Below are 27,232 nucleotides of genomic sequence, written 5' to 3'. Positions count from 1 at the left end.
CAGGGTTCTAGCTCTGTTAGGGACCAACATGGCTTTGGGGCAGGAAGGGTTCCTTCCAATCCCATGCCATTTTTCCAACCTGAAATGGTGTGTGTGTGTGTGGGGGGGGGGATCAGAAGAAGGAGCCTTTCATCCACCTGACCTGTATTGTTCCTGACTGGAATCAGGTCCCTGCAGCACTCTTATGAGGCATTCTGACTGTACAGAATGGAGACATGTCCCTGGGGCAAACCCGTGACAGCATCTTGTCTAGTTTGGCATATCACCAAAGTTATCAGTATATACCTATTTCACTAGCTACTAATAAGGCCCACATGAAGCTCTGTCTGCTCCTATATAGATCACTCTCACCCTTGTGTATCTGCATGTGAAGCCTGACTTGTACTGTTTGTCCATGAAATAAACTTAATGAGGGTTAGCCTGAAACCTCCTCTTCTTGCTTGTGTCAGCATGGCCTTTGAAACTCCCAATGATGCTTTTTTATAATTTTTTATTGATTTTTTATAAAAAATCAATTATAAAAAATCCCAATGATGCTTGACAGTGACAAACCCTGCTAATGTCAAGATGGCACCGGAGCAGGAGCTCGCGTTTAAGGCTCCTGTTCCTGTTTGATTGTGTTTGACCCAGAACTAGGTTTTTATTGGACCTGAGATGGCCATGCATGATTTGTAAGGCTGGGATATTATATCAACGGAGGCGTTTTTACAGAGTGGGATGGACAGAACAAAAGACTTACACGGTAGCAGAGTGCTCAGCTTGTAACATCGGCACTTCACTGCCCGACTTTATCTTGGGGTGGTGGATCTTTCTGCCTGGAGCTGGGTGGAACTTACTCTACTCTTCCACCTCTTCTAGGCTCTCTACTGACTGTGACAAGGCCGGTGGTCTGGCACCCAGTGAGAGGGGGGGCTGGTCCTGGGAATACCCGTAGGGCTCTGTTGACTGTGCTGAGACTGGTGGCTTGGCTCCTGGTGAGAGAGGGGTGCCAGTACTGGATACTCAGTCTCTTGCGAATGAGCCCCATGAGTGGTGGACAGCTAGAGAGCACTGCTTGGAGTGCTGCTTGGAAGGTGGAGTTTTGCCTGGCGACAGTGAGGGAGGAAGCGGCTGCCAGCAGGCTCAGTGGTACTGAGAGGCTTTGTGGCTGGATGAATTTGGACTGCCTTGTTGTTTGTGCTGGTCCTCAGCTCCGAATGTACCTGGGGCCAATTACAGACCAACAGGCCTGGCCTGTCTGTCCTGACAGCTCCACTCTCGAATGATTGAACGCAGATTACCGTCACCTGTAGATGTAACGAGAGGGCATCTTTTGTATGATTTGTTTACATGCTATTGCCATTTTAAATACTGTGCATGCTTAGAAAAGTTTCATTGCAAAATTAGCTGGGAACTGGAATGCTGGTGTGGGTTATAGCAGGGGTGGGGGCCATTCAAATTAAAGAGGGAGGGAAATGTCAGTGAAAATCAGTTATCTCTCCCACAGTGCAAGTGCTGGTGAGTTCTTCCTGTGCCTGAAGCTTATTCTCCTTCCTGGCCATTGAACAGACTGTGGTAGTGTAGCACTTTGCTTAGATTCTAAGCTACTACCTTTTGAATCAATCCTTTCTGGATCCTCCTTTGTCCTGCTGTCAGACAACATTGCTTTTAAATATTTCTTGCTTCAGACTTGTTTACTTTTCCTCTTTACTACAAAGCTAATTCATAAAGATCTCCTTGGGTTTCTTTTTCCTGTCATTGTCTCATAAGCACTTTATGCCTCATCTCGTTCTGTCTCATTACTATGCTGCAACACTGGTGACAGAAGATTCAGAGCATTGCTGCAGGTTCAGTCCCACCAGACTCCAATTCTGCAAATTAGCTCAGGCTTACAGCACAAGCCAGCCTTACATCATTGTTCAGGAGGTGTCTTTCTTTATTACACATCTTGCTAGTAAAGTGTCTTTCCAGTGGCTCTTGATACAGTTCCATAAAAAATAGCTCTTTCTTCCTTTGATCACAGCTAACAGGAGTCTGCTGTTTTTCTTATTTCTCTGTGCTCGATATGTTCCCTCTGATCTTAAACAGGACATCTTGCAATTCTCTTGTATATTTCAACCTGTTTATTTTAGAACATTTTAGAAGTAGGCTGAGTCCATGATAACACTTGATAACATGGCTTCATCTAGCAAATTCATCCTGCTTCTTTTCTTTTATAAGTAGTCAAAAAGGGCAAGAGTCCAGTAGCACCTTAAAGACTAACAAAAATATTTTCTGGTAGGGTATGAGCTTTCATGAGCCACAGCTCACTTCTTCAGATACAGCTAGAATGTGAATCCATCGGTCTTTAAGTAGAGGAACAGTATGTAAATGTCAATAGGAGGCTTGATTGGATTAGGTGTGATATGCAGAAGAGTCTGTGATGTCCAGGGTTCCTCTACTTAAAGACCGATGGATTCACATTCTAGCTGTATCTGAAGAAGTGAGCTGTGGCTCACGAAAGCTCATACCCTACCAGAAAATATTTTTGTTAGTCTTTAAGGTGCTACTGGACTCTTGCCCTTTTTGACTACTGCAAACAGACTAACACGGCTACCCACTGTGAATTTTCTTTTATAAAACACTGTTGTTGGGGCACACCTAGCAAATTCACAGTTTTTCTTGTCTCTACAGTTTTGTGATAGGGAAAGTTGCAGCTATAGAACTTTATTAGGTAACTAGGCTGCAATATTTTTAGACCCCCCCCCCAATGTATAGCATTTATAACTTTTAGTGATATATCTCCATCTGTCATCTACAATGTCTGTCTTTTCTCTCTGTGTCTTTCCCCCTGTTATTTAGTTTTGTGTATATTTGTATCTTGTGTTTTTCTGTATCTTAAAAATAAAAAGGTTGTGCCATTGGTGTGACCCTATTTAGGTATGGGGCATGGGAGCATCTTAGGTTGGGTTCAGCTGCAGTTCTCTGACTATAAAAATTGCCTACTTTGGCACACTCACATTACCCATCAAATGTATCTCTTTTGTTTTAATGGCACTGCTGGAATTGGACGGATCAGAAAGAATAGTAATACAAAATAAAAAGGGTTGGTTTTTTTTTAATATATGGATAGGTTTTCAGAGTCATGATTTCCCCCTTGTACAATGAACTAGTAATCTTGTATTTTTAAGATAGCATGTTTAAAACAAGCCATGTAATAGTATTCCCTTTCCCTTGTTAATATTTCTACGTTTTAATACGATGCACCTAATTTGAATGAAATAAATGTGAGTCCCATAAATCTATAACTTGTATCAGTGGATGCAATCCTGCCCACAGTTATTTCCAGTCAAAGGGATTCAGGTAGCCTCACTCTGGGCCTGATTGCGTCCCAGGTTTCTCAGCAAGCACTGATCCAAATGGGGGTCAAGCAAAGCAACATAAACTTCTCTATAAAATAAAGACGCATTTTCAATAAATGTGAATGATGATGTTGATAATTAAGTATGTGCACTCTAAGCTTCCATTAATTTAAGGTGCAGCTGTAACAAAAGAACACAAGTTGATAAAATCCAAAGAAATAACTGTTGAAAATGCTGATATCCTCTTTGGAACAATTTCTGGGTAATACAGCATTCCACCTAGCATATCATCTGGCACTCTTGATGAAGGAAGAGAAGGCTACAAGTATGCTTAAATAATAATGGGACATATAGGGTAATCCTATGCTCATCAGTATTTTAAAATACATACTTGCTTGAAGTCTGAAACAAGCCATCCTAATAAGGTAATTGGTTATATAAAATAAGCTGGGGTTTTATGGTGAATATTCTTTGCCTATCATTGTTTATTATTATGAGTTATCCTCAATATCTTATATTCTAATAGTGAAGTCAACCAAATCTTTGGATGCTGAAATCTGATGACTGGAGCTGTGAACAGACAAGACAGATCTTTCTACAAGGTTTGCAGAAAAAGCTTTACAGCACATTCCTGAAAGGGCTTAGGAGGCAAACTAGCGGTGTTGCTTCCTAAAGAGTTTTTGGCACTGCTAAAACCTCTGCCTGGCGCCAAAACCCCATGCAACCCTCATAGGGTTGCACGGGAGATACGCCAGCTGGTGTATCTTAACAAAAAAAATATGCCAGCTGGCGTATCTTAACAAAAATTAAAAGGGGCGTTCCCGAGCTGAAAGTGCCGGAACGCCTCCCAGCTCGACGCTGCGGCCTGTGCCGGCAACTGGAGGCTGGCGGAAGGTGGCGGCGGTTGGGGAGCGGCGCCTGGCCCTGCACGCCGGCGCTGGAGTTACTCATGCCAGCGTGCGCCTTCCGGGCACCGGCGGTGTGGGCCCCTGTGCCGGCGGAGGCCATAGTTGGCCTCCTTTGGGCTCATTTTTCAGGAATGGGCTGTTGAAGAACCCCAAAATGATAAAAAGAGCACTTGTAGCCTTAAGCAACCGATTCCCTCAGTGGCTGTTGCTAGGCAACCACAGCATTCCAAAGCTTGGTTCTGTCAGTAAAAGCAAGGGAGAGGGGGCAGAGCCCTTTCCATGATTATTTTGGCCTTTAAGGGAGGGCACCTTGGGGCTAGGCCTAGCTAGGGTTCCCAGCTCCAGACTGGGAAATTCCTGGAGGTTTTGGAGTGGAGTCTGAGGAGGGCAGCGTTTGGGGAGGGGAGAGGCCTCAGCAGGGTATGTCATAGAGTCCACCCTCCAAAGCAGTTAATTTCTCCAGGGGTAAAGATCTCTGCCATTGGGAGTTCAGTTGTAACTCTGGGAGATGTCCAGGTCCCACCTGGGGTGGCAACCCTAAGCCTGGCAGCACCTCTGGGTGACTTGATACTCAACTTGCAGGACTCTACTAGGCCTTGCTGCTTGCTACTGTTCAACAGTAGCTACCCTATGAAAGCCAGTGTAGTAGTTAGGGCTTCAGAGTAGGGTCTGGGAAACCCAGGTCCTGTGGAAGCTCACAGTTCCTAAAGGGGAACTGATCTCTGTAGTTGGGAGATCTGTTGTGATTCCACGAGATCTCCAGACCCCACTTGGAGGCTGGCAAACCTAGAAGGAGAAAAGGAAACAGGAAAAGGGAAGAGTCTATGGAGGCTTTCAGGAAAGGGAAAGAGGAAATAGTAGGGGAGGAGGAGATGGAGATGCCTCTCACAGGTCCATGCAGGTTCCCACTTGTTTTATTCTAATTGCCTTAAATTAGTCTTAACCATGCATATGCACTTGTCCATATTTTGCTCCAACCTTGTCTAAAGAAGGGGTGCATGCCTACTGTTTGCAATGATTCAGAAATCCCTGGCAGGCCTATGTCATGCTAAGAATAATGTTTCAGAAATTCTGCTATATAACAGCGCTGGGCATGCATCCTGATTTTCTGACTTGATAATTTCCTGGGATCTCCAGTTGTCTCTGTGTGTCAAATCTTTCTTGTCACTCTGCATTCAGTCTTTGAAACCATCTCTGTCATTTAGGTTTGTAGAGAGCTTTTCCTTCTCAAACAAATGTGATCATTTCCCGCAGCTCCTTCGTTTGCAATTTCTTGTTGCTTTGCCTTATACAGCAGCACATGAGAAGTTCCTCCTGGTTTGAATTTCATTCTGCCTCAGTTAACTAAGTCTTCTCGTGGACAATAGCCAAGAGTCACAAAAGCTTCATTCTGTAGCCTTGGTGTCTGTTATCTGTGAATTCTCTCTAGGGATGCCCAATTCCTACTAACATTGTGATATTGCACTACTTTGTGGAGACTTTTATTGTCAGATTATTCAGTGTTTACAAGGCTGTAGGTCATATCACTGACCATGTGTAATGTGTTATGATTCCTTTTTTTTCTGCCAGTTTGTAGTTTTGTATTAACTGTAGTGACTGCTGCTTTTCCATTACTCTTAAAACAAGTATTTCAGATTCTCTATTCAGTAGCATGTTAATTGCTTCCTTGCATTGTTTTATTATTCCAGCCTGTATCAATTAGCTGAATCAAATAATGTATGGTTCACTGAAAAGTTCCTCTTGGGACCCCCTCCTTCTCTTTCCCCTATTGTGTTGCTTCAATCATGCTAATAGGATAATGAAATAAACATTTCTTTTTAAAAGAATCTTACTGTTATGTGAGCATGCCTGAAGGACTTTAAATGGGTACTTTCAAATGTTGTTATCACACTTTCTTATCAAAATGATATACACAAATAGAAAATATTGGGTTAAAGATCAAAATCACCATGGGAGCATACACATTTTGTTCCAGTAGAAACATCCATTTAGAATTCTCCATGCAATAATGTTAAGGAAGTTGCCTATGGTTGGCAACAGGGATGCAGAGGTGTATGAAAATGGGAGAGGGAGTACAAACATCAAAACACAGTGAAGGATGAAATGTGCCAGAGAAGCTATTGATCCATTTGTGTGCAAAAATAAAAGGAAGCATGTGAGACATGCGCCCCAAAGATGCTACACAGAGGTACATGCTAAATTCTGGTCTCAGGCAGAGATATGTAAGATTCTCTTGGTGCCATATAAGTAGGCTGGGATTGTAGGAAAGCCTAGTCTTACCAGGAACACGTGACTTGTGTCCTTGACCTTGCCATAGTACATTTACTTCCTGTTGTATCATAGTGTTATGTAGGGCTGTTACTGCTTCTGCAGCTTCAGAAATGCATTGTCATCAAGGCCAACTGCTTTGCCTCTTTCACAGTTGGGGTTCAGATACTTGAGTTCTGCTGGAAGACACTGAATTCAGCTTTTGCCTTTGGCTTAGAGAGAGAGATTTGCTTTTGTACACTTCATGGTTGGTGATTAAAGATCAAGTTGAGAAGGAGGGGGAAAGACTGGTAACCTTGGTGAGAATAGGTGGACACAGGGCAAGCAAACAAACAAACAAACAAAAAACCCCTCCAGGATCCCTAGCCAATATGCCTGGAGGAAAATTGCTTCCTAATGCCAAAGTGGCAATCAGTATTTCCCTGGGCATGTAAGAGAAGGCCACAAGAGCCAAACACTGACACAACTCTTCCTGCCCTCCCTCTCATGATCTAATGATTCCATGATTATAAATATACAACAAAGAAGGTCCCTTCCCAGTAAGTGTTTTCAGGATTTCTTCTGAACAGTATTGAGATGCAGTTCTGCACATGCTTATTTCAGAGGGAGACCTGCTGGATTTTAGTGTTGTGGCTTACTTATGAGTAACTGTGTATAGGATCAGGCAACAGTAGTTCTGTGGAAGATACCAGCTGTTTATATATAAAATATGCAATAGTATGTAACTTTTATGAATGTAAATATTTTAGGTATGTAGAGGCCAGGCTCTGGAGGTAAATCCCAACTCCTTGGTGTGCCTGGAAGACCAGATAATTGTGAGTCTGCAGGGCTGGCTCAAGACAGTAAGACACCCAAATGTCCACTGGCTGGTGGTAAGGAAGCACCTTCCTAGAATTTCTCTGAGATGGATCTGAGGCAGCAAACACGATAATGTGCACACATCCTCTCATGTTGCCCTGGCAAGATCCAAACTGGGTGTAGAGGGAGCTCTTTCTCCTGCCATGTGCCTCGGATGTATCTAAACGACATGAGAGGCAATGCATGCAGGGTGCAGCAGTGGCCTTCTGCAGCCTACCTTGGACCCCACGTGCAAGGTGCACTGTTGCAAGAGGCAATGGCAGGTGTCAACCACATCTCTCACCTCCTGCTGTGTTGCTATCCCTCCACCAGATTGGTGCCCCAAGCATTTTCTTGGACAGTGACTTAGCGCTGGGAATTCTGGCACACTGAGGAAATGTACTTTTATTGATCCATATGTGCTTCCAAGCAGTAATCAAATACAATCCCACATAGAGCATGCATTAATAGTGACATCAGGTGTATAAATAAGAAATCTAAATTGTTGTTTATTTAAATACACGACGACTGGGGCAAAACATTTATATTCGTTAGTATTCTCCTACTTACTATGTGGGGACAGTTACTGCCTCAGGAAATCTCGCAGCCTACAAAGGCCAGGCCAGGCAAGGTTTCTAGTGTTCAGGGTCAAGAATCACTTTCTGGCATAGGTCTCTGTAAGCATACGGGTTGCCAATCTCCTGGACTGGTCATGGCAACCCCGGCAGATGTATGCAGCAGTCTTTCCAGACCAAACGGCAAGCCTGTGCTGCCGCAGAAAGGACTCCTCTTCATCCCGCGAAACCGGCAGTCAAAGAGCAGCAGCCAAGGCAGTCCCTCCAGCGAACCAGAGGGCATCCATGTTCCTGGGTATCCTGCTCCAGTGAAAGCCATATTGCAGGGTATACGTCCAGGCATGTAGTTTGCTTGCCTCTCCGGCCGGCCAGTCACCAGCGAATTACTTAAATTGGGGGCCTGTGTTGTTTTGATTCATCTTCTGCTGGATGTGGACGGCTTCTTGGCTTCCTGGGCTTCCCTTTGATGGTGGCGGAGCTCTCAGCCTCAGGCAAGGCTTCCTCTGCCCTTGATCCTGGCTAGAGTCCGGAGGAGGTGGTGGTTGGGCTTCTCCCATTCGTCCCACCGACTCTGGGCAGGCTAATTGCTATTTCTCATCCTGATCTGCTTCACAGAGATTAGTGTGGTGATAAAATGTAGCATATGTGTGTGTATCATTTTGCTCTTTCAAGGAACTGTGAAAGATATACATATGATAATAGAACAGATTGATAACAGGAATACATAAAGCTGGCATGTGGCAGAAAGATGTAAAATTTCTGGACATTTTAAAGCTGTGGAAATGCCCATTTTTAAAGCTTAGCACATAGAATATTAAACTAATATTTAATTAAAATTTAATGGAGAATTAAAAACTATGCATTTGCTCGTTTTTTACTTCAAAAATAATTATGAGTATGCCAGAGAGAAAGAGAGGGAGAGAGGAATCTTCAAACATAAGCATATATTTTGGCCAGTAGCAAAATGAGAGTAGACAAAGTAAGAGTTAATTGCATTTCATTGAGTTGGTATACTAGCAATCTGCATATATTTCCCCTCAGAGCATATCTACATGAGTCCCACATTGTAGTATCTTTGTGAAGTCCAGAGAAGAAAATGGAATTATGTATGTTTAAAAATAACATTCCCCCATTTTCTCCAAATTTTTAAACGAATTCTCTTTCAAACATAATATCATAAATAGAAGCGAACTTGTCCCACTAGTTGCTTCTTGCTGTGACATTTCTTGCTAATACTAGTTCTGAGTTATGTTCTGATAGCTAGAATATTTAAGGGCTGGATTCCATAGATCTGTTCCACTAAGGTGACACCACTTTCCAGTGCAAGGTACCTTCTCAGTTGCAAGAGGCTCTTTTGCTCCTGCACTGGGGTAAGGCACATCCATGGGATCCATTTGTGGCTATGCAACAACCTTTTAAATGGAAACTTAGTTGAGCTTGCATGTAAGGTGTTTTACAAATTAATTTTCAGCACGTTTCAGAGGGTAGCTGTGATGGTTTACAGTAGACCAGCTAGATATGAAACCAGTAGCACCAGAGACACCAACAAGATTTTTTGGGGTATAAGCTTTCAAGAGTTAAAGCCCTGACAAAGGGAGCTTTGATGGCTCTGAAAAGCTTATACCCTGAAAATCTTGTTGGTCTCTAAGGCACTACTGGACTTGAATCTAGCTAATTTTCAGCAGTGTCACTACATTTATTTTTCTTGGATGACATGCCTCTGGAAGTGGTGTTCTGACATTAAGAATTGGATACCATGGCACAGGAAATGGCTTGGCTGTACAGAATGGAACTTAACATATTATAAAAGATGGAATTCCTTTTTGATTTGAATTTTTTAAAATCTAAATTTACCCTTGTGTGATTTTTCCTCAGTGCCTTTCTGCTGATAACATTCTCTAATTGTAGGTTTCAGGCAACATGTAAACAATTCATGACTATCTGCTACTTCTTGCAGTTTGTCCCAGCCTCCAACAAAGGGGAAACTCATCTCTGTGCACAGAGATAATTTGTAGTCCCTCCAGGGATGCCTTCAATTTACAGCCTCTTTCTTCCTCATACAATCGACTTCTATGATAATGGGTGCCTTACTAGTACTTCTGTATCTTTCGGGGAAAGTTCTTGACAAAGTGGGAGGTGCGGTGCTATAACAAGGGAAGAGATATATTAGGTGGCATTTGAACGAAGTTTAATTCCAGTTTAAAATCCTGTTTGTGGGAAGGAAACAACCTCAGTTTGCCCAAGTACCTGTATTCTGACATCAGGGCAAATAGGTGTTTGATTCCAAGACTCCCCAAACCAAGAATCCTTGTTGCTCCCCATGCATGAGGAGAGGGAGTGAGTATGTGTGAGCACAGCAGCAAGCTGAGTACTCTGAGAGATCTGAATGCAGCCTGAGTTGTATCATCCCACCTGCCAATGTAATATGCTGCTGTTCTCCTTCACACAGCAGTCTTTTTAATCTCCAAAAAGCTGACGCTAGAGTTCGTGAGATGAGAGTGGACCATAAGCCACGTTCTGCAATGAGCAGACACAAGTTGCTGGCTTCTCCCTGCTCTGCTTATGGCATTTCCAAGGCTCTGTGGGGCAAGGAGTGATTTCACTTGAGTCCCCTTCCTCACTGCCATCCTTGACTGACATGGCTTTTGTCTATGAGAGCCCTTAATCTCCAACATCAATTTCTTTTTTTGGGGGGGGGTGTCTAAAAATATTGTTGGGGGAATGGAGAATATGGAGGGGTCTATGCTGTGCAGCCCAGTGTTAACAAAAAAAGAAAAGAAAAGAAAACAGAAGAATCAGATTTTAAAATGCATTTAATGTTGATAACTTGCTGAAATAGTTATGTGACCGGAAATACATTCTTAAATAGTTGAATTGTTTGGTTTCCTTTCTTTCCAGAGACGAAATGGAGAAGATATTCCAGTGGCTCAAACTAAAAACATAAATCACAGACGATTTGCTGCTACTTTTAAGCTTCAGGAAGTGACAAAAACTGATCAGGATCTATATCGCTGTGTTACTCAGTCTGAAAGAGGATCTGGAGTCTCTAACTTTGCTCAGCTTATTGTTCGAGGTAACACTACATTTTTTTAAATTACTAAAACCACATGTTCTTATGATACTTGACCATACCTTCAGTGTATTTCACTACACCCTTAAGCTGAAAGGGTATAGAAGGTGGAGGAATCCTGCATGCAAGTACAGAAATCCTTAAAAAGGTTAAACTGTATGGCTGATTTCTACAAAACGTTTTTTGTAGAAATTAAATAATATTTAATTAAATATCTTGTTCACATTTTCATTTATTTTTAAATTACAGATGAAAACCTTACTGGAATGTTAGTTTACTTTTTAAATCAATTATTAACTTCTCCGTTTTCCTTTGAAAAGTTTCTTTGTTACTGTGAAAAATTATTTCTGTGGGAAAAAATCAGATTTGGATAAATTAAAAGATTCAAGCTATCTGATTGTCCAGCATTCTTGGAGACCTGGAAGGGGACCCCCCCTTACAAAACTGGCATTGTGCTTGCCAAGCATCTTCATGAGCACCCATGCAATCCTAAGCCCGATTTAGTAGATTTAAAGATCTCTGTAATTTTTACAAGGATTATGACAGCATGTTTATTGCAAAGCCTCTCCCCCAGACATTGTGTGTGATTTTTGTGCATGTGTGTGGGTATAAGCTGAATCTGAAGAGAAATAATAATAATAATAAGTGCGTGCTTTCAAGTCACAGCTGATGCATGGTGACCCCAGGACCATGGGGTGTCCAAGGCAAGAGGCGAACAGAGGTGCTCTGGTTCGCCATTGCCTCCTTCTGCATAAGCAACCGCAGTCTTCCTTGGTGGTCTCCCATCCAAATACTAACCATGGCTGACTCTGCTTAGCTTCCAAGCTCTGACAAGATCGGGCTTCAGATATATAATGCCCTACAATATTGAAATACTAGATTGTGATGAAAGTTTGATCCTTGCAGCTATGCTGCCATGAATCATGGTTGCAGTCAATTCTTTTACTTGTTTTTGGGATCAGAGTTGTGGGGGAGGGAAAATAGTTTCTGGCAGAAAATGCTTTCCAAAGATATCTGGTTCCCCCACTCCCTCAATCTGATACTTTTCACTGATGTGCTGAATTCCTAACTAGTTCTCTGGATATCAGTTTAAACCATGCCTGCATAGAGTTCACTGCTCCTTGTTCTGTTTGAAAAGCAATGTGTGGTACTAATGTTTTCTTGTTTGTCTGGATAACCACCAAATAAACCTCGTTAGTCAAAAAGGTGCCCTGGGGGTTGAGCTACCCTGGTGTTAAAATTGTGCTGAAAATTAACTATAGTGACAGGTCCTATATCTCAGTGGCACTTTAAAGCTGACATCCTGCTACATGGATACAAAAGATGGTAATTTTAAAGGAAATTTTTGGGCCACTGGTATGAATTGCCTTTAATAAGAGCTGGCATAGTATCGCCCATTGTCAAAGATGACCCAAGGGTAAGAGTTTATTAGTGCATTTCCTTCTAAACTGAAAGTGACAGTGCATGCTTAAGGTCTTTTTGTGGCTGTTTGGAACAAATGAAAATTTCAGTGTGGAGTGCTCATGCTGAAGAGTATCGATCTGTGTGTTCCCACAGCCGCAGGAAGATGAAAAAAAGATATGGTGAAATGCAATTTACTTTGTCATATCTTGACTATTTCTTCCATATCATTTTGAGTAATGAGACTATCTTCAGCTTGTAGGAGACAAATTTTGACAACACTAGCTATTATTGAATGAGAGATGAATAACAGCAGCTGTTGCTGAAAAGTATTAAAACTAGGGATATTTGATTGCCTGTATAAGGTATATAGTTAATGGTTATAATTGGTCAATCTCCATGAGGATGGAGAGAAGGAAGCCTAGAAATTTTAAAATAAAAATACTGCCTTGTTCAAATAAGTTTTCCATTATTGCATATTTCTTTGTGAATTGAATGAGAAGTTTCAGATAACATTCTGATTGTTGTTAGCTAATATCTAGATTTTAATCTGAAGTAAGGTTTTTAGTGTTATTTTTACAGGCCTTAGAGGAGATAATTTCCCATTTTTCCTTTCATAAGATGGGAAGATCCTATACAGCATATTCATACTTACGTTTACCGAAGAAGTCGTGTCTCAGTAATGCAGCGCAGTAAACCTGTGGCTTGAGCTGAACAGTATTGATTTAAATTGGTTTCCATGGTGCCATTGTCACGCTTAAGTATTTGTGTAGATAGTGCCTGACCTCATCCTTGCTTCCTGAACAATGTGATTAGCTTTGTGTAGATTCAGACAAGAAACAATCTAACTGAAAAGTCTCTTGACTATTTCTTCAGTTTTTGAGATGTATGACAAACATTTTTGGCCAGGTTCCACAAATGTTACATAGTATTGTAAAGATTTTTTAAGAAAAGAAAAGTGGTATCTCTCAATCAATCACATTTTATCTGACTCTTCTTCCAAAGAGTTCAGAGCAGTATACATGATTATTTCCTATTTTATCCTCACAACAATCCTGTCAGATAAGCTAGGCTGAAACTGGCCCATGGTTACCAGTGAGCTTCATGGCAGAGTGGGAATTTAAACCTAGTTCAACATTAATCACTACCCCACACTGACTCTTAGTCCTGTTAATACCAGTTTTGTTGTGAAAGTGTGGAAACTGTAATGATGGAATGGAGCAAGTAATGTTTGTTTTACTCTATCTACACTGGAAGTTGTATGAAAGCTCAGATCAGGTGCAGAGTTACACTATACACTCTTGGCACATTTATGAAAGGGAGGAATTTTTTGAATGCATTTTCTTTACTTTCAGTGCACTCTTGGGTTGCATCCAGACTACGTTTTCCAATGGCAGAGGAACTTTCCTGCCTCCTCCACCCACTGCAGCCCATTGATCTCCACCAATGCTGCTCCTGGGGGATGGGGACCCTGAGAAATGACACAAGGGGATCTGTAACAGGAAGGGGGGGATCAAACCCCTTCTCTGACTGCAGCCCCTTTAGTAAAACATCAGGAAACAGTGAAAATCCTAAAAGCAGAATTTGCTTTGTTGAATCAAATCTGTGGACCATTTAGCTCAGCATCCTGCCATCTAGCATTGTCCAGCAAAATATACCATCAAGATTCACAAGAAGTGAAAGTGGTAACCTTACCTTTTACCATGTTTTCTGCTCTCCTTGGAGAAGAGGTAAGATTAAAATGTACTAGATAGAGAGATAACAACAAAAGGGGGCAAATCAAATTCAACCAATATGTTGAATCCAAAGTGAAAAGGTTGACCTGAAAAACACTAAAATTACAAATATATTAGTTTGAATATGGTGCACAGTAAAGTTAAAAGCATAAGGCCTATATCATAGGCAAGTCATTCACAATCAATAAATCCATAAAACTCATAAACAGTTGATGTTAAATCATACAATGATCAAAGTAGGACCAAATTAGGCCCCAAAGTAGGACCAAATAAGTACCAAATGCATTTCGGCCTCAAAAAGGCCTTCCTCAATGGTCAGACATTGTAGTCCAGCACACATCCTAACAGTATAATATCATAATGCATGGTAGAACACATAAAAGCCCTTTGGGAAGAGAAAGAAAAGCAGGAATGAAAAATCATTAGTATATTCTCCATGAACTTGAGGTTAATTTTTTAAAGAAAATTTTCTTCAAAATTTTGTAAAAACAGTCCAATTACCTTCTAGTATTATGAAGCTTCTTGTAAAATTATTTATTCCATATACACTAGAATATGGTTCCCATGCCCCACCTGTGTTAAAATACATATACTGGAAAATGTTATTCTAAAAATATTTAGTTGTAGTGTCCATGATTATGTCATTTCCCTATACCATCCACCCTTTTCTTAGAGCTTTAACTAGTTAATGTGAGAGATCCCCCTCTCTGAGTTTGCTTCTCCAAATCAGTTGCTCAGACGTTGATACAGAAACAATCGATTTATTGAAGCCTTCAGGAGATGAGACAGGCACAGGTAGAAAGTTGCAAGTGAGGGGCTATACGGGTTTACAGAATATATTGACTCCAGGGCACTGGGGCACTGGGGTTCACACTTATTGTTATGGGAAGTTACAAGCTTGGCATAATACAAAACATCAGACAGATCCCAGGAAGTCTGGGCGGCTATCACACTTCCAAGGCCGCATCGGCCTGAGGGAGTACTGGCAGGAAGAACAGCGGGGGGGGGGAAGATACATGGGCCATCAGGCCTGGCGCCTGAGACCAGAAGGTGTGAACTGCTTTTACGAGTTCACTGATAACACAGCAGGTGATGGAAAGCAGAGACACAAAGACAGAGACCCTCACATTCTGCCCCCCTTAAGGCCCCCCCCCGGGGTCCCCGAGAGGACGAGGCTTATCGGGATAAGCAAGGTGGAATTCCCGGACTAAGCGAGGAGCCGCCATGTGGGGTGCGGCCACCCATTCGTCATGAGCGGAGCCAAGGTTTTTCCAGCGAACAAAGTAAAACAGTTTCCCTTTCTTCCATTTGGAGTCTAAAACCTTGGATATTTCCAAATGGGTGTCCCCTCCTACTACGGTAGGAATCTCGTGTGCGGGAGGGGGGTGGAACTGGGGGGCTGCCACATAGGGTTTGAGGAGGCTTATATGAAAGACTGGATGGACTCCTTTCAGAGTTTTTGGGAGGTCCAGTTTCACAGTAACCTCGTTGATTACTCTGGTAATGGGGAAAGGTCCCACATAACGGTCGCTCAGTTTTTTGCAGGGGCGAAGAGAGCGGAGGTTTTTGGTGGACAGATAGACTTGCTCCCCCACCTTGAGTTCCCATCCCGGAGACCGGTGTTTGTCTGCTTGTTCCTTGTACTTGCTTTTTGCCCTTTCCAGATTTTTGAGCAACCATGGCCAGGTGGATTTAACCACCTGAATCCACTCCTGAAGGTCAGGGGTAGACTGGAGCTCTGGCGAGACGGGGGCAGAACCGAAAGGGCCGAAATCCGTCCCGTATATAACTTGGAAGGGACTAAAGCCGGTAGAGGAATGAGGCGCATTGTTATACGCATATTCGGCAAATGGCAGCAGGTCGACCCAGTCGTCCTGGTGGAAATTTACATAGCAACGCAAATAACATTCTACCACCGCATTTACTCGTTCTGTTTGACCATCCGTTTGGGGGTGATAGGCGGAAGAAAGGCCCTGCTCTTCCACTCCCATTAACTTTAGGAAGGCCCGCCAGAATTTGGCAACAAACTGGACCCCCCGGTCGGAGAGGACCTTCCTCGGGATCGAGTGTAGCCTGAGGACGTGTGTGATGAACAGTTTAGCTAAGCCCTGGGCTGAAGGAAGGCCTGCACATGGAACGAAGTGAACCTGTTTGGAAAAGAGGTCTGTGATAACCCAAAGAACCGTTTTTCCCCGACTCGAAGGTAGGTCGGTGATAAAATCCATGGCGATGACTTCCCAGGGACGGGAGGGGCTCTCAAGCGGTTTGAGAAGCCCTGGGGGTTTTCCCATCCGTTTCTTGGCTGTGGCGCAGGTGGGGCAGCTGCGCACATACAACTCTACATCAGATCTCATACCGGGCCACCAGAATTGTCTTCGAACCAGGTGAAGCGTTTTTATGAAACCAAAATGACCCGCTAGCCTGGCACCATGTACAAGTCCCAATACTTCCTTGCGAAGAGAGGAGGGGACGTACAGTTTCCCCCCTTGCACCCACCAAGTGTTGGTACGTTCCAGACCAGTGGGGAGGAGATGATGCTCCTCCTCCTGCAAGGAGGCGTCCCGGAGTCGCTGTTGGAAGGCTTCCGGGATGCCTTTGAGTGTAGGGGGGGTCTCCGGTGGTCGGGCTTGGGACCGGGTGGTGACGGCTAAGCTAGGAACTTCCCCTCGCTGCTCGGGAGTGAACAGGGAGTCGACTGGGCGATCGAAATCGTTGCGATACTGGGGAAGTCGTGACAAAGCGTCGGCTAGGGCATTTTCTTTGCCAGGGACATGTCTGAGAGTGAACCGGAACTTAGCGAAGAATTGGGCCCACCGAACCTGTTTGGCATTGAGTTTTCTAGCCCCCTTGAGGGCCTCAAGATTCTTGTGATCGGTACACACTTCGAATGGCAGTTCGGCCCCTTCCAAGAAGTGTCGCCATATGGTAAGGGCATGTTTGACCGCTGCTGCCTCCTTCTCCCAAATGGCCCAGTTGATTTCAGACTGGGAAAACTTCTTGGAGAAGTAGGCGCATGGTCTCAACCGTCCCCCCTCATCCCTCTGCAATAGGGCCCCGCCCATGGCTACATCCGAGGCATCCACTTGCACCACAAAAGGCTTGGTGCAATCTGGGTGAGCCAAAACGGGTTCGGATGAAAAAAGTAGCTTCAAACGTTCAAAAGCTAGCTGGCACTGGGGGGACCATTGCAAACGGGCTGAGGGAAGCGCGGCGCTAGCCCCCTTGTCCTTGGTACGCAACAGGGCAGTGAGGGGAAGCGCAACTTGGGCAAAGTTAGGAATGAAGTTCCGGTAAAAATTGGCAAACCCCAAAAACTGCTGAAGTTGGCGGCGGGTAGTGGGGGGTTCCCAGTCCCGCACTGCCTGGACCTTGGCGGGGTCCATTTCCAACCCTTGGTGGGAGATCACATACCCCAGAAATGTAATGGAGGGTTGGTGGAATTCACATTTGGACACCTTAGCATACAGTTTGTGCTCCCGCAGCCGCTGGAGCACCTCTCGCACTAGGCGCACATGGTCTTCCATGGTTTCAGAGTAAATAAGGATGTCATCGAGAAATACCACCACCCCCCGAAACAGCAAATCATGCAAAACCTCATTAATTAATTGCATAAAGACACTCGGAGCCCCCGAAAGTCCGAACGGCATGACTAGGTACTCAAACATCCCAAAACAACTGGAAAAGGCCGTTTTGGGTTCGTCTCCTTCTTTGATGCGAATGCGGTGGTAGGCTTCTACCAAGTCCAGTTTGGTGAAGATTCGGCCCTCCTTTAATTGTGCTAGAAGGTCAGGAATAAGAGGGAGGGGGTAAGCATTAGACTGGGTGACTGCGTTCAGTCTGCGAAAGTCAATACACAGTCTTAAATCTCCCGTCTTTTTCTTTACAAAGAAAGCTGGGGCTGAATAAGGAGCCTTGGAGGGGCGTATGAAACCCCTCGCCAGATTGACATCCAGATAGTCTCGCAACACTGTCTTTTCACTAGGGCTCATGGGGTAAACCTTTCCCTTAGACAGTTTGCCTTCCCCTACAATCTCGATGGCACAGTCCGTTTCTCTGTGGGGAGGCAGTTCGTCGCACTCTCTAACATCAAAAACATCAGTAAATTGCGAGTACTCAGAGGGTAATTGAGGAGAGACTGGGGCGGGGGACCCTACCAGTGCGGCGGCTGGAGTCCTGAGTACCCGTTCCTTGTCATGCAACCCACAGGGGTTTTCGGGGAAGGAAAGCACCCGTTTAACCCAATCAATGGAGGGATTGTGCCCCCTTAACCAGTTCATCCCTAACACCACAGGGGTTACAATAGGGGCGATAGTGAAATACAACCGTTCCCAATGTTCCCCCACGGACATAATCACGGCTGCAGTTCTGTGGGTCACCGGGCCCCGTTTAAAGTCACTCCCGTCCATTTGGGAAAAACGGAGGGGTCCCGGAAGCCGCTTGCGCCGGACACCCAACTTCTTGGCAGTTTCCTCATTTATCATGGTGCGGGCACACCCCGAGTCGACCAACGCGGGGACCTCTAACGGGGGACCCCCTTTGGGTAGGGACAGATGGACACGCACAAATACATTGTCCTCTTGGGCGCTTACCATCGGTGGAGCTCCTTGCACAACGATAGGGACGGTCTGCTGCGGAGCCCCCTCTACAGCAGACCGACGGCGTTTTTTGCCGGCTGTTCCCACTCTTCCTCCTCGCTGGAAGAGGGGGACGGGGTAGTGGCCTCCGGGGAGCCGTCCGAATCAAAGACGGTATTTGTAATCCGGGACCCCGATGGGACCGTAGAGTCGGATGCCCCATCCTGGGGACGTGCGTGGAGAGCGGAGGGTGCGCCGGAGCGCCGGCTCAGTGGTCCACTTCTGCGGCGAGGCTGGCTGTCGGCGGCCGGTTTCGTCGGCTCGGCCTGGGTTTGGCGGGGAGGGGTCGGACGGCCTGAGCGAGAGGGGCATTGCGATGCAAAGTGACCCTTTCCCCCGCAGATCAGGCAGACGCCGGCCTCGAACCGCTTGCGGCGTTCCGCGGCCGAGAGGACCCCGCCACCCCCTTGCCGGAGTTCCCGGCCACGGTCACCCCGGGGCCTGGGGTCTCGCCCAATCCGTTGCTTGGACAAGTTCAGGAGTTGTTTACGATTCTCGATGTCAGCAGCATGGCGAACCCAACCTTCCACATCCGGGGGGTTCCCTTGCATGAAGGCCCAATGTTGGAGGTCTGGGTTGAGACCCTCCCTGAAACATTGTACCAAGGTAGCCTCACTCCAGTCCAGAATTCGGCTAGCCAGTGACTGGAACTCACTTGCATACTGCGCCACCGACTTAGTCCCTTGGCGCAGTTGCATCAGGGAGGCTTTAGCCCGCTCACCTAGAGTCGGGTCCTCAAAACGGTTTCGGAGTGCTACCATGAACTCGTCCAGGGTTCGCAGCACCGGCGAGCGGAGTTCATACTGCAACACCATCCAGGCAGCCGCCTCCCCTTGCAGTAAGGAAGCCACGTACTGCACCCGGGACTCCTCAGAAACGAAGGTTCGGCCTTGTTCCCGCATAAAAATGTCTACTTGGACCATAAAAAAGGTCAACTGGTCTCCCGACCCGTCATACGTGACTTTCAGGTCCCGACGGGCCGGGGGGGCAGGGGTTGCGGGCGGAACTACTGGCGCCCCGTCTGGGGGAGCACCGGCTGGAGGTTGCAATTTCAGCGCATCTAGGGTCGTGGCCATCTCACCCATTACGCGTTGCATGATCTCCATCTGTTCCTGCATAGCCCGGCGGTCTTCCTGCCACTGCTTTCGTTCTTCCTCCATGAGGGCCTCTTTGCGGGCCGGGTCCCCTTCGAGTCCCGTGCTGGGGAAGGCCAACCGGCGATCCTTCGCCGCAGTCCGCGAGAGCGACCAGCCCTTGGGAGAGTCCAGCCAATAAGTGAGCCCCCGGGGACGTCCGTCCCGATCTTGGTCGGGGGCGCGACCCTTCGGTTTCTTTGGCTTGGCTCCCTCCTCTTTAGGGTCCGGCTTCTCCGGCTCGTCCGGTTCCTTGGGGGCATCGGGGTTAGGGGTGGTGTCCTCGTCGGCTGACATTCTGTCCAAAGCGGTACAGCTGCAGTCCGAGAGGCAAGGACTTGCAACTTAATGTGAGAGATCCCCCTCTCTGAGTTTGCTTCTCCAAATCAGTTGCTCAGACGTTGATACAGAAACAATCGATTTATTGAAGCCTTCAGGAGATGAGACAGGCACAGGTAGAAAGTTGCAAGTGAGGGGCTATACGGGTTTACAGAATATATTGACTCCAGGGCACTGGGGCACTGGGGTTCACACTTATTGTTATGGGAAGTTACAAGCTTGGCATAATACAAAACATCAGACAGATCCCAGGAAGTCTGGGCGGCTATCACACTTCCAAGGCCGCATCGGCCTGAGGGAGTACTGGCAGGAAGAACAGCGGGGGGGGGGGAAGATACATGGGCCATCAGGCCTGGCGCCTGAGACCAGAAGGTGTGAACTGCTTTTACGAGTTCACTGATAACACAGCAGGTGATGGAAAGCAGAGACACAAAGACAGAGACCCTCACAGTTACCAGTTTTAAAACTAACCTTGTATTTTATGCCGGGCTTCTAAAGATGTGTATACATCAAACAGTGTGTTAGGTCAAATGGTAAAATGATTAGTGTGTCTAGCTAATATATTTCTAGAGAGGATGATGCAATCACTCCCCCTTATGGCCTCATGTAGGAGAATACACGGGGGGAAGGGGCGGAGAAGAAAAATTAAGTAGCAAGGCCAAACTGTAAAAAGAACCACACAGTGTAATAAATCCATTAGCATATTTAAATACAGCATATCTAGTTCACTGATTCATTCAGATCTTGTGGTGACATGGTCCCTAAATGGTAAATCCAAAATGTTTCCTTTCTCAGCAGGCTGCGTTCTGAGTTGGAGAGATGAGTTGGCACGCTGTCAATCACCCAGAATTACAGTTACTTTTCATTGTGGCCAGCTTCTACAAAATGTTTCACCAGCATGGTGTTCATTTTCTTAACTCTTATGCAGTATTTGTGTTCTCAAAATCTTTTTTTTTTTTAATTTTATTTTCCCCCAACATATTACAAAATATACAACAAATAACATACAAACCACACGACACAACAATTCTACCTGTCAATACAACTCTTGGACAAATTACTATTTGTGAATAGCTGGAATGGGATTATAATCCTTCTAACCTAGACTAGTATGAAACTATTAAATGTCTTCAGAACATAATATTGATTAGTTAAGACTACATTAACCTGCTATATATATATACCTATATATTTTACTTTACTAAAAGATTGCACTTTCATATCAAAGAATAGTTAATAAAGTTGGGCTCACTTTGGTGATATTCAAAGTTTGCGTATATAAAATTTAAAGTAGAAAGAAAATAAAAATAATAAAATTCTTTCATATATCATAGCCTCATTTAGTTATCCCATTAATATACCATTATGCTATATAACACTAAACTAGCAACAATTACTAGTTACAGAAGATTACAGCTTTCCACTTAATTGAGTTACTTAGCAATATTTTCATAATATAATTTCCAGTTCTTTGTGAAATCTTCTCTTGATTTTCTATTAACAATGTTCATCTGCGTGGCCAACACTACCATATGAGGGATTCCTTGGAAGTGGGGAAATTTTTTTTTCGGGCAAAGCTCTGCTATATGACAAAGGAATGAAGTTGGAGGGTTTAGATGGAGGCCCATAGGTTCCCTTGTCTCTAACAAGAGAACCTATGGGCCTCCATCTAAACGCTCAAGAGCTTTGCCTGAAAAAAATTTTTTGCCAGTTCCAAGATGCATACTATTTACAAATTTCTTGTACGGCAATGGGGGCTGTAAATTTGCACCACAACTGGCCAACATATTTATGGATAAACTTGAGAACAAATATATCCTTAGGAAAGACAACATTTATAATAAGCATATCATTATATACAAGAGATTCCTCGATGATATTTTATGATATGGACAAAGACCCAAGGAATCCCTCATACAGTCCAGCCAGTACATCAATACCATTCACAATACTATAAAATTTGAAATAACCTTTGATAAATCCAGAATCCACTTCCTGGATGTTGTCAGGCCTGCTTTCCACAGCTCTAAGCAGCCTGTCAGACTCTGACCGTTTTAGTTTCGATTCTACCAGGTGCCTCTCAAGGCCAAACTGCTAGCTGCTGCATTCCTGTTCCAGTGCTATCTCCCGTGGGAACGACTCCTCAGTAGAAGGGGGGCCGCCTTGACCTGTTGTGACTAATACTTTCCCTTATAGGCCTACCCCGTGCTCCCAATTGCCATTCGTGCCAATGTACCTGTAAGCTCTGCAATACCTGTGTGTTTTCCATTAAATCAGCTCTCTTTTGGACTCTATTGAAGATAAAGAGGAATTGCAGTACAGTGGAAGGGTTCCAGTCAAGCACAGATATTGTTTCAACAACTAGCAGCAAGGGGTTATTCTTCTAGAACACTAAAAAGGGCATGGTTTCATGTTAATAACACCAACAGAAACCCTACTGACCCTTAAAAACAGAACAAAAACATAATAGTGATAGGATGATTATTCCTCTCATTTATAATGTCACTTATAAATCTGTGAAAAATATCATTTCTAAACACTGGCACCTGCTGGGTAACATCCCGAGATGCAAAAACTTACCTCTTTTTACAACTAGGAGAGCGAAAAACCTCAGAGAGGTATTAGTATCGAGCAGGTTATCAACTATAAAAACTAGGGAGGAAGTTCTTATTTAAACAGCACCAACAGGTTTTGTTCCATGTAGCCACTGCAGCATGTGTGGGAGCATGGTAAAAACGATAAGGTTTGAGAACTCAAGCAAGAGTGTATAAGTTTTATGTATTTATTGATTGTGAATGACTTGCCTAGATAGAGAGATAACTTAATTCCTTGCAACTGGGAACCAGAGATTGAATGATCTTTGAAAATAATAGTTATATTTCAGGAGATCATAGCAGCTAGACACCTGTCACTTCCTCACTTTTTAATTTATTTTTATCATAAATCTTTTTATACTAGTGGCCATTGCATTGTCTGGACGTACATTTATAGTAGTAGAAAGAAAGCCTTGCATAATGTTTAAGAGGAAAATTGATTGGTTCTTAGTCATACTTCACACACATGTGCCCACATGTGCACACATACAAATGAGCAACAGAAGAGATGGAGACAAAATTATGGGGGTGGGGGGAGAACGCAAACTTTCATTGGAGGAGAAGATCCTGGAATTTGTGGCTTGCAGCAGTGATGTCAGCTGCTTTGGGTCCCCATTGGAGCAAAAGGCAGGGTATAAACCAAGCAAAGAAAAATATGAATCAGTGATTAGAGAGATGCATCATACAAAGCATCACACCATGCTATGGGAATGAGTCTTCACTGCAGGGAAGCAGACAGTGCTTCACAGGATTCAATCTTTAACATGGGGAAAGGTGAGATTTTACAGACTCTGACACAGGATTCTGACACAGGATTCTCATCCCACACCCATATTCTTTTTTTTGGGGGGGGGGTATATAGTCCTTATGCAGAAATTTGATAGCATGTGTATGAGATCAGTAGGTAGAGGCATTTAAAAAATATATTGACCATCTGACCCTACATAGCGTAGGAATCATTGCTTATTTCCCAGTGTTGACCAGTTCTGATGTTTCACTTTGGTGAAACAGTAGGAAAGGCTGATGACTTGAGTCTCCATAATATCAGAATGTCCATAATGTTAGAATGGCCATGTTGATCCTGATAAGGACTTATGCTGATCTGCAAGTGTTGTCTTTGAGACAACTTGCATCTAACTGTTTTGACAACCTCAACATTACTTTTTTGCCATGTCCCTCAGACTTTATTATGATAAAACTAATCCTGAACTCTGTACAGGAAGATGGTTACCTCAGTGACTCAAAAACCAGATCAGATTCAATGAGACAGCAAAGCTGTCAAGAAGGTTTCTACTAGTCCTTCAATGTTATAAAGTGTATGATAGTAAACCCCCCAAAAAAGAAATATTCTAGGAGTCCCTTAGTGCTCAGTGTGGGGACGCAGGAGGTTAGTGTGTTCACATTAGTGTCAGGCCTAGTCTGTACAGGAAATGACAGGCGAGGTCTGACCGAAGATGTTTATGCTTACTGCAGGTGCTGGCCAAGGTCAACTGTGGCAACTGCCAACTTGTGTTTTGACTCTGAATTCTGTGTGAATCTTACCTTAAGGGGAGGGGGGTTCTCATGGCATCTAATGCTTTTGATTTCATATATGCCCTGTACCATGCTCTTAGTTCTCATTAGTGCCATCTTGAATATCAGCTGCTGTTAACCTGTAAATTTTCCGATAAATCAGCTCTCTTTTGGACTATTCGTCTGTGGATGTTGTTTATGGGATTGTCACGGGGCTAGTGCTCACATTATGGCACTAATCTCCCTACCTCTTTCACTTGGATTTTAATCCCTGGCTAGAGCCCTGGAGGGATTGCCAGGTTCTCGGGTTGGAGCTGAACGCGCAGACGACAGCTCGCCTTCACTTCCGACATGCCGGAATACTCGGATGAGGAGGATTTTTATACTGAGGGGGACGAGTGGAATACCAATTTCCGTGCCAGCCAAGCCCGCCGCACCGGAGCATCTGAAGAGGAGGTCCATCTCCTACTGTTCCAAAACCAGGATTTGACGGACCGCTTGGCCCACGTACAAGACCAAATGGACTTACTGATGCTTGACTACGACCGGCTACAGAGGGCTCAGGCACCTCCTATGCAACCACCAGCGCCTCCGGCGCCACCAGCCCAGGCACCAGTGCTGCCGGCACAGCCGCTGCCTGGACAGCCGATGCTTCCGGCCCAGCCGCTACCAGGACAGCCGGTGCTACCGGTCCAGCCGCTCCCTGGACAACCACCGGCACCACCTCCGCCAGCCCCAATTGTGCAGTGGAATCAACCCCGTTTACGGGTGACTTATGATGGCTCTGTGGATACTTTGCCCTGTTTTCTACACCAAGTGGACAGTTATATGAGAGAACAGGGGCACAATTTTCCCACAGAAAATAGCATAGTACTGTTTGTTTCCTCACTTTTGGTAGGAAAGGCCGCGGATTGGATGGTCCTCCAGTTCGACACCCGGGCCTGATCCATCCACTCCCTCAATGAATTTATGCGAGCGCTAAGGTGGCGATTCAAAGACCCGTTCCAAGGGGAGGAGGCCAAAGCCGCCCTCCTCCATCTCCGTCAAGGATCCTCTTCAGTCAGAGATTTTGCTGATGAGTTTCAGAGACTTGCAAGTAAGATTGTGGATTGTGGATTCCCTTACACTATTTCCGGGAAGCCTTACACCCCGAAATACTGAACTGGGCTTATATGCAACGGGATCCAGCCACCCTAGAGGAATGGATTCTACTGGCGGAAGAAGTAGAAAGCCGCCGCCAGTTCATCACTCTGGCCCGACGTCGGGCCAAGGAGGGAGGAAACCAGAAAACCCCTCCAAGGGCTGCAGCTCCTGCCCCGCGGAGACCGGCTCCACCTGCGCAAGACCGAGTGTCGTGCTTTCAAAGAGGAGCCTGCCTCGTTTGCGGTGTCATGGGCCATTTTGCTGCGGCCTGCCTGTTTCGTTCGGAGCAACTGACTCCTGCTCCCCGCCCAGAGGGGACAACTCGGGGAAGAGGACACGCTCGGAGGAGAAGCGCCGCGACGGATCGCAGTGCCGCACCGGGATGGAGAGTGCCCCCAGCCCTCCACGTCGAGGAGCCGGAACACGATACCTCGCCAGCGGACCCGTCGGGGTCCCGGATTACAATTTACCCATCGGGGTCCCGGATTACAATTGCCCCAATTGTAGGGGAAGGTTCTGCATTGTCGGATGAGGACCACCACTGGGATGCTGCCTTAAACCTGGAGTCTCCCCTGGATCTTTCAAAAAATGGACTGGGTGTGCGGTGAGTGGAGCTGCCCCGCAGACCTTGGCAGACATTTCTGCCAAACCCAAGGCTCCTGTAATGGTGAGTGAAGTGGGGGAAACTGTATATGTGGATGTAGTCTTGCAGCATTATAGAAAGGGACCCCAATTACAAGTCAAAGCCCTCATGTGCCCGCTCTTTGATCAATGAAGCCACTTTCAAGGCACTCAAGGTGAAAGCGGTACATCTACCGAACCCTGTTCAATTCGCCCAGATGGATGGTAGTGACTTTAAAGGTGGGCCGGTTGACCGTCGCACATGGGGTGTAGCGATGGGCATAGGACATCATTGGGAGCAAATCGACTTCACTATAGCCCCCAATATTCGCTATGCTGTGGTGTTGGGCATAAATTGGCTGAGGGGACACAGCCCCTCCATTGACTGGGGGACCGAGACTTTGTCATTTTCCAGCCCTGGTTGCGAACAACATCGGTACGAAGTAGCTGTTAAAACCGTACTCCCATTGACCCCTGCCTTGGTTTCAGACGCTCCCGGGCCATCCCAACTACCTGCTGAATATCAGGATTTTGCGGATGTCTTTAACGTACAAGAGTGTGATGTGTTACCCCCCAACCGCAGGTCTGACTGTGCTATTGAGGTGGGGGGGAGGGAAAACTGCCAAAAAGCAAGATTTATCCCATGAGCGCTTCTGAAAGAGCAGTGTTCCGTGAGTTCTTAGACAAGAATCTGGCTCGAGGTTTTTTCCGATCCTCTACCGCTCCATATTCAGCCCCCGCTTTCTTCGTATGCAAAAAACCCGGTGACTTGCGCTTATGCATTGACTTTCGGAAACTCAATGCGGTCACCCAAACCAATGCCTACCCCATTCCTCTAATCTCCGATCTCTTGGGACAGTTAAAAGAAGGACGCATTTTTACTAAATTGGACCTGGTTGAAGCCTATTATAGAATCAGAATCAGAGAAGGGGACGAACCCCTCACAGCCTTTTCCAGTTGTTTTGGGATGTTTGAATTTTTGGTGATGCCTTTCGGATTAAAGGGGGCTCCGGGGGTCTTCATGCAACTCATTAACGAGATTCTATATGACTTGTTGTATAAAGGAGTGGTGGTTTACTTAGATGACATCCTTATTTACTCTAAGACCGTGGAAGAGCACGTTGCCCTGGTTAGAGAAGTA

At 45.2% G+C, this 27,232-nt stretch overlaps 1 protein-coding gene across 6 annotated transcripts in view; it reads left to right on the top strand.

The window, feature by feature from the left end:
* The window catches only part of PTPRK (protein tyrosine phosphatase receptor type K), a 538,596-nt gene that overhangs the window by 265,861 nt on the left and 245,503 nt on the right, over positions 1-27,232 (top strand). For all 6 annotated transcript variants that reach the window (XM_056856094.1, XM_056856093.1, XM_056856092.1 and 3 more), the window contains one exon: positions 10,807-10,981. In XM_056856094.1, coding sequence (XP_056712072.1) covers positions 10,807-10,981 — 175 coding nt within the window. The remainder of the gene's footprint in view (positions 1-10,806; positions 10,982-27,232) is intronic.

This window comes from Euleptes europaea, chromosome 10 (assembly GCF_029931775.1).
Source record: "Euleptes europaea isolate rEulEur1 chromosome 10, rEulEur1.hap1, whole genome shotgun sequence".
Taxonomy (NCBI): Eukaryota; Metazoa; Chordata; class Lepidosauria; order Squamata; family Sphaerodactylidae; genus Euleptes; species Euleptes europaea.
This window is presented reverse-complemented; position numbering and strand designations above follow the sequence as displayed.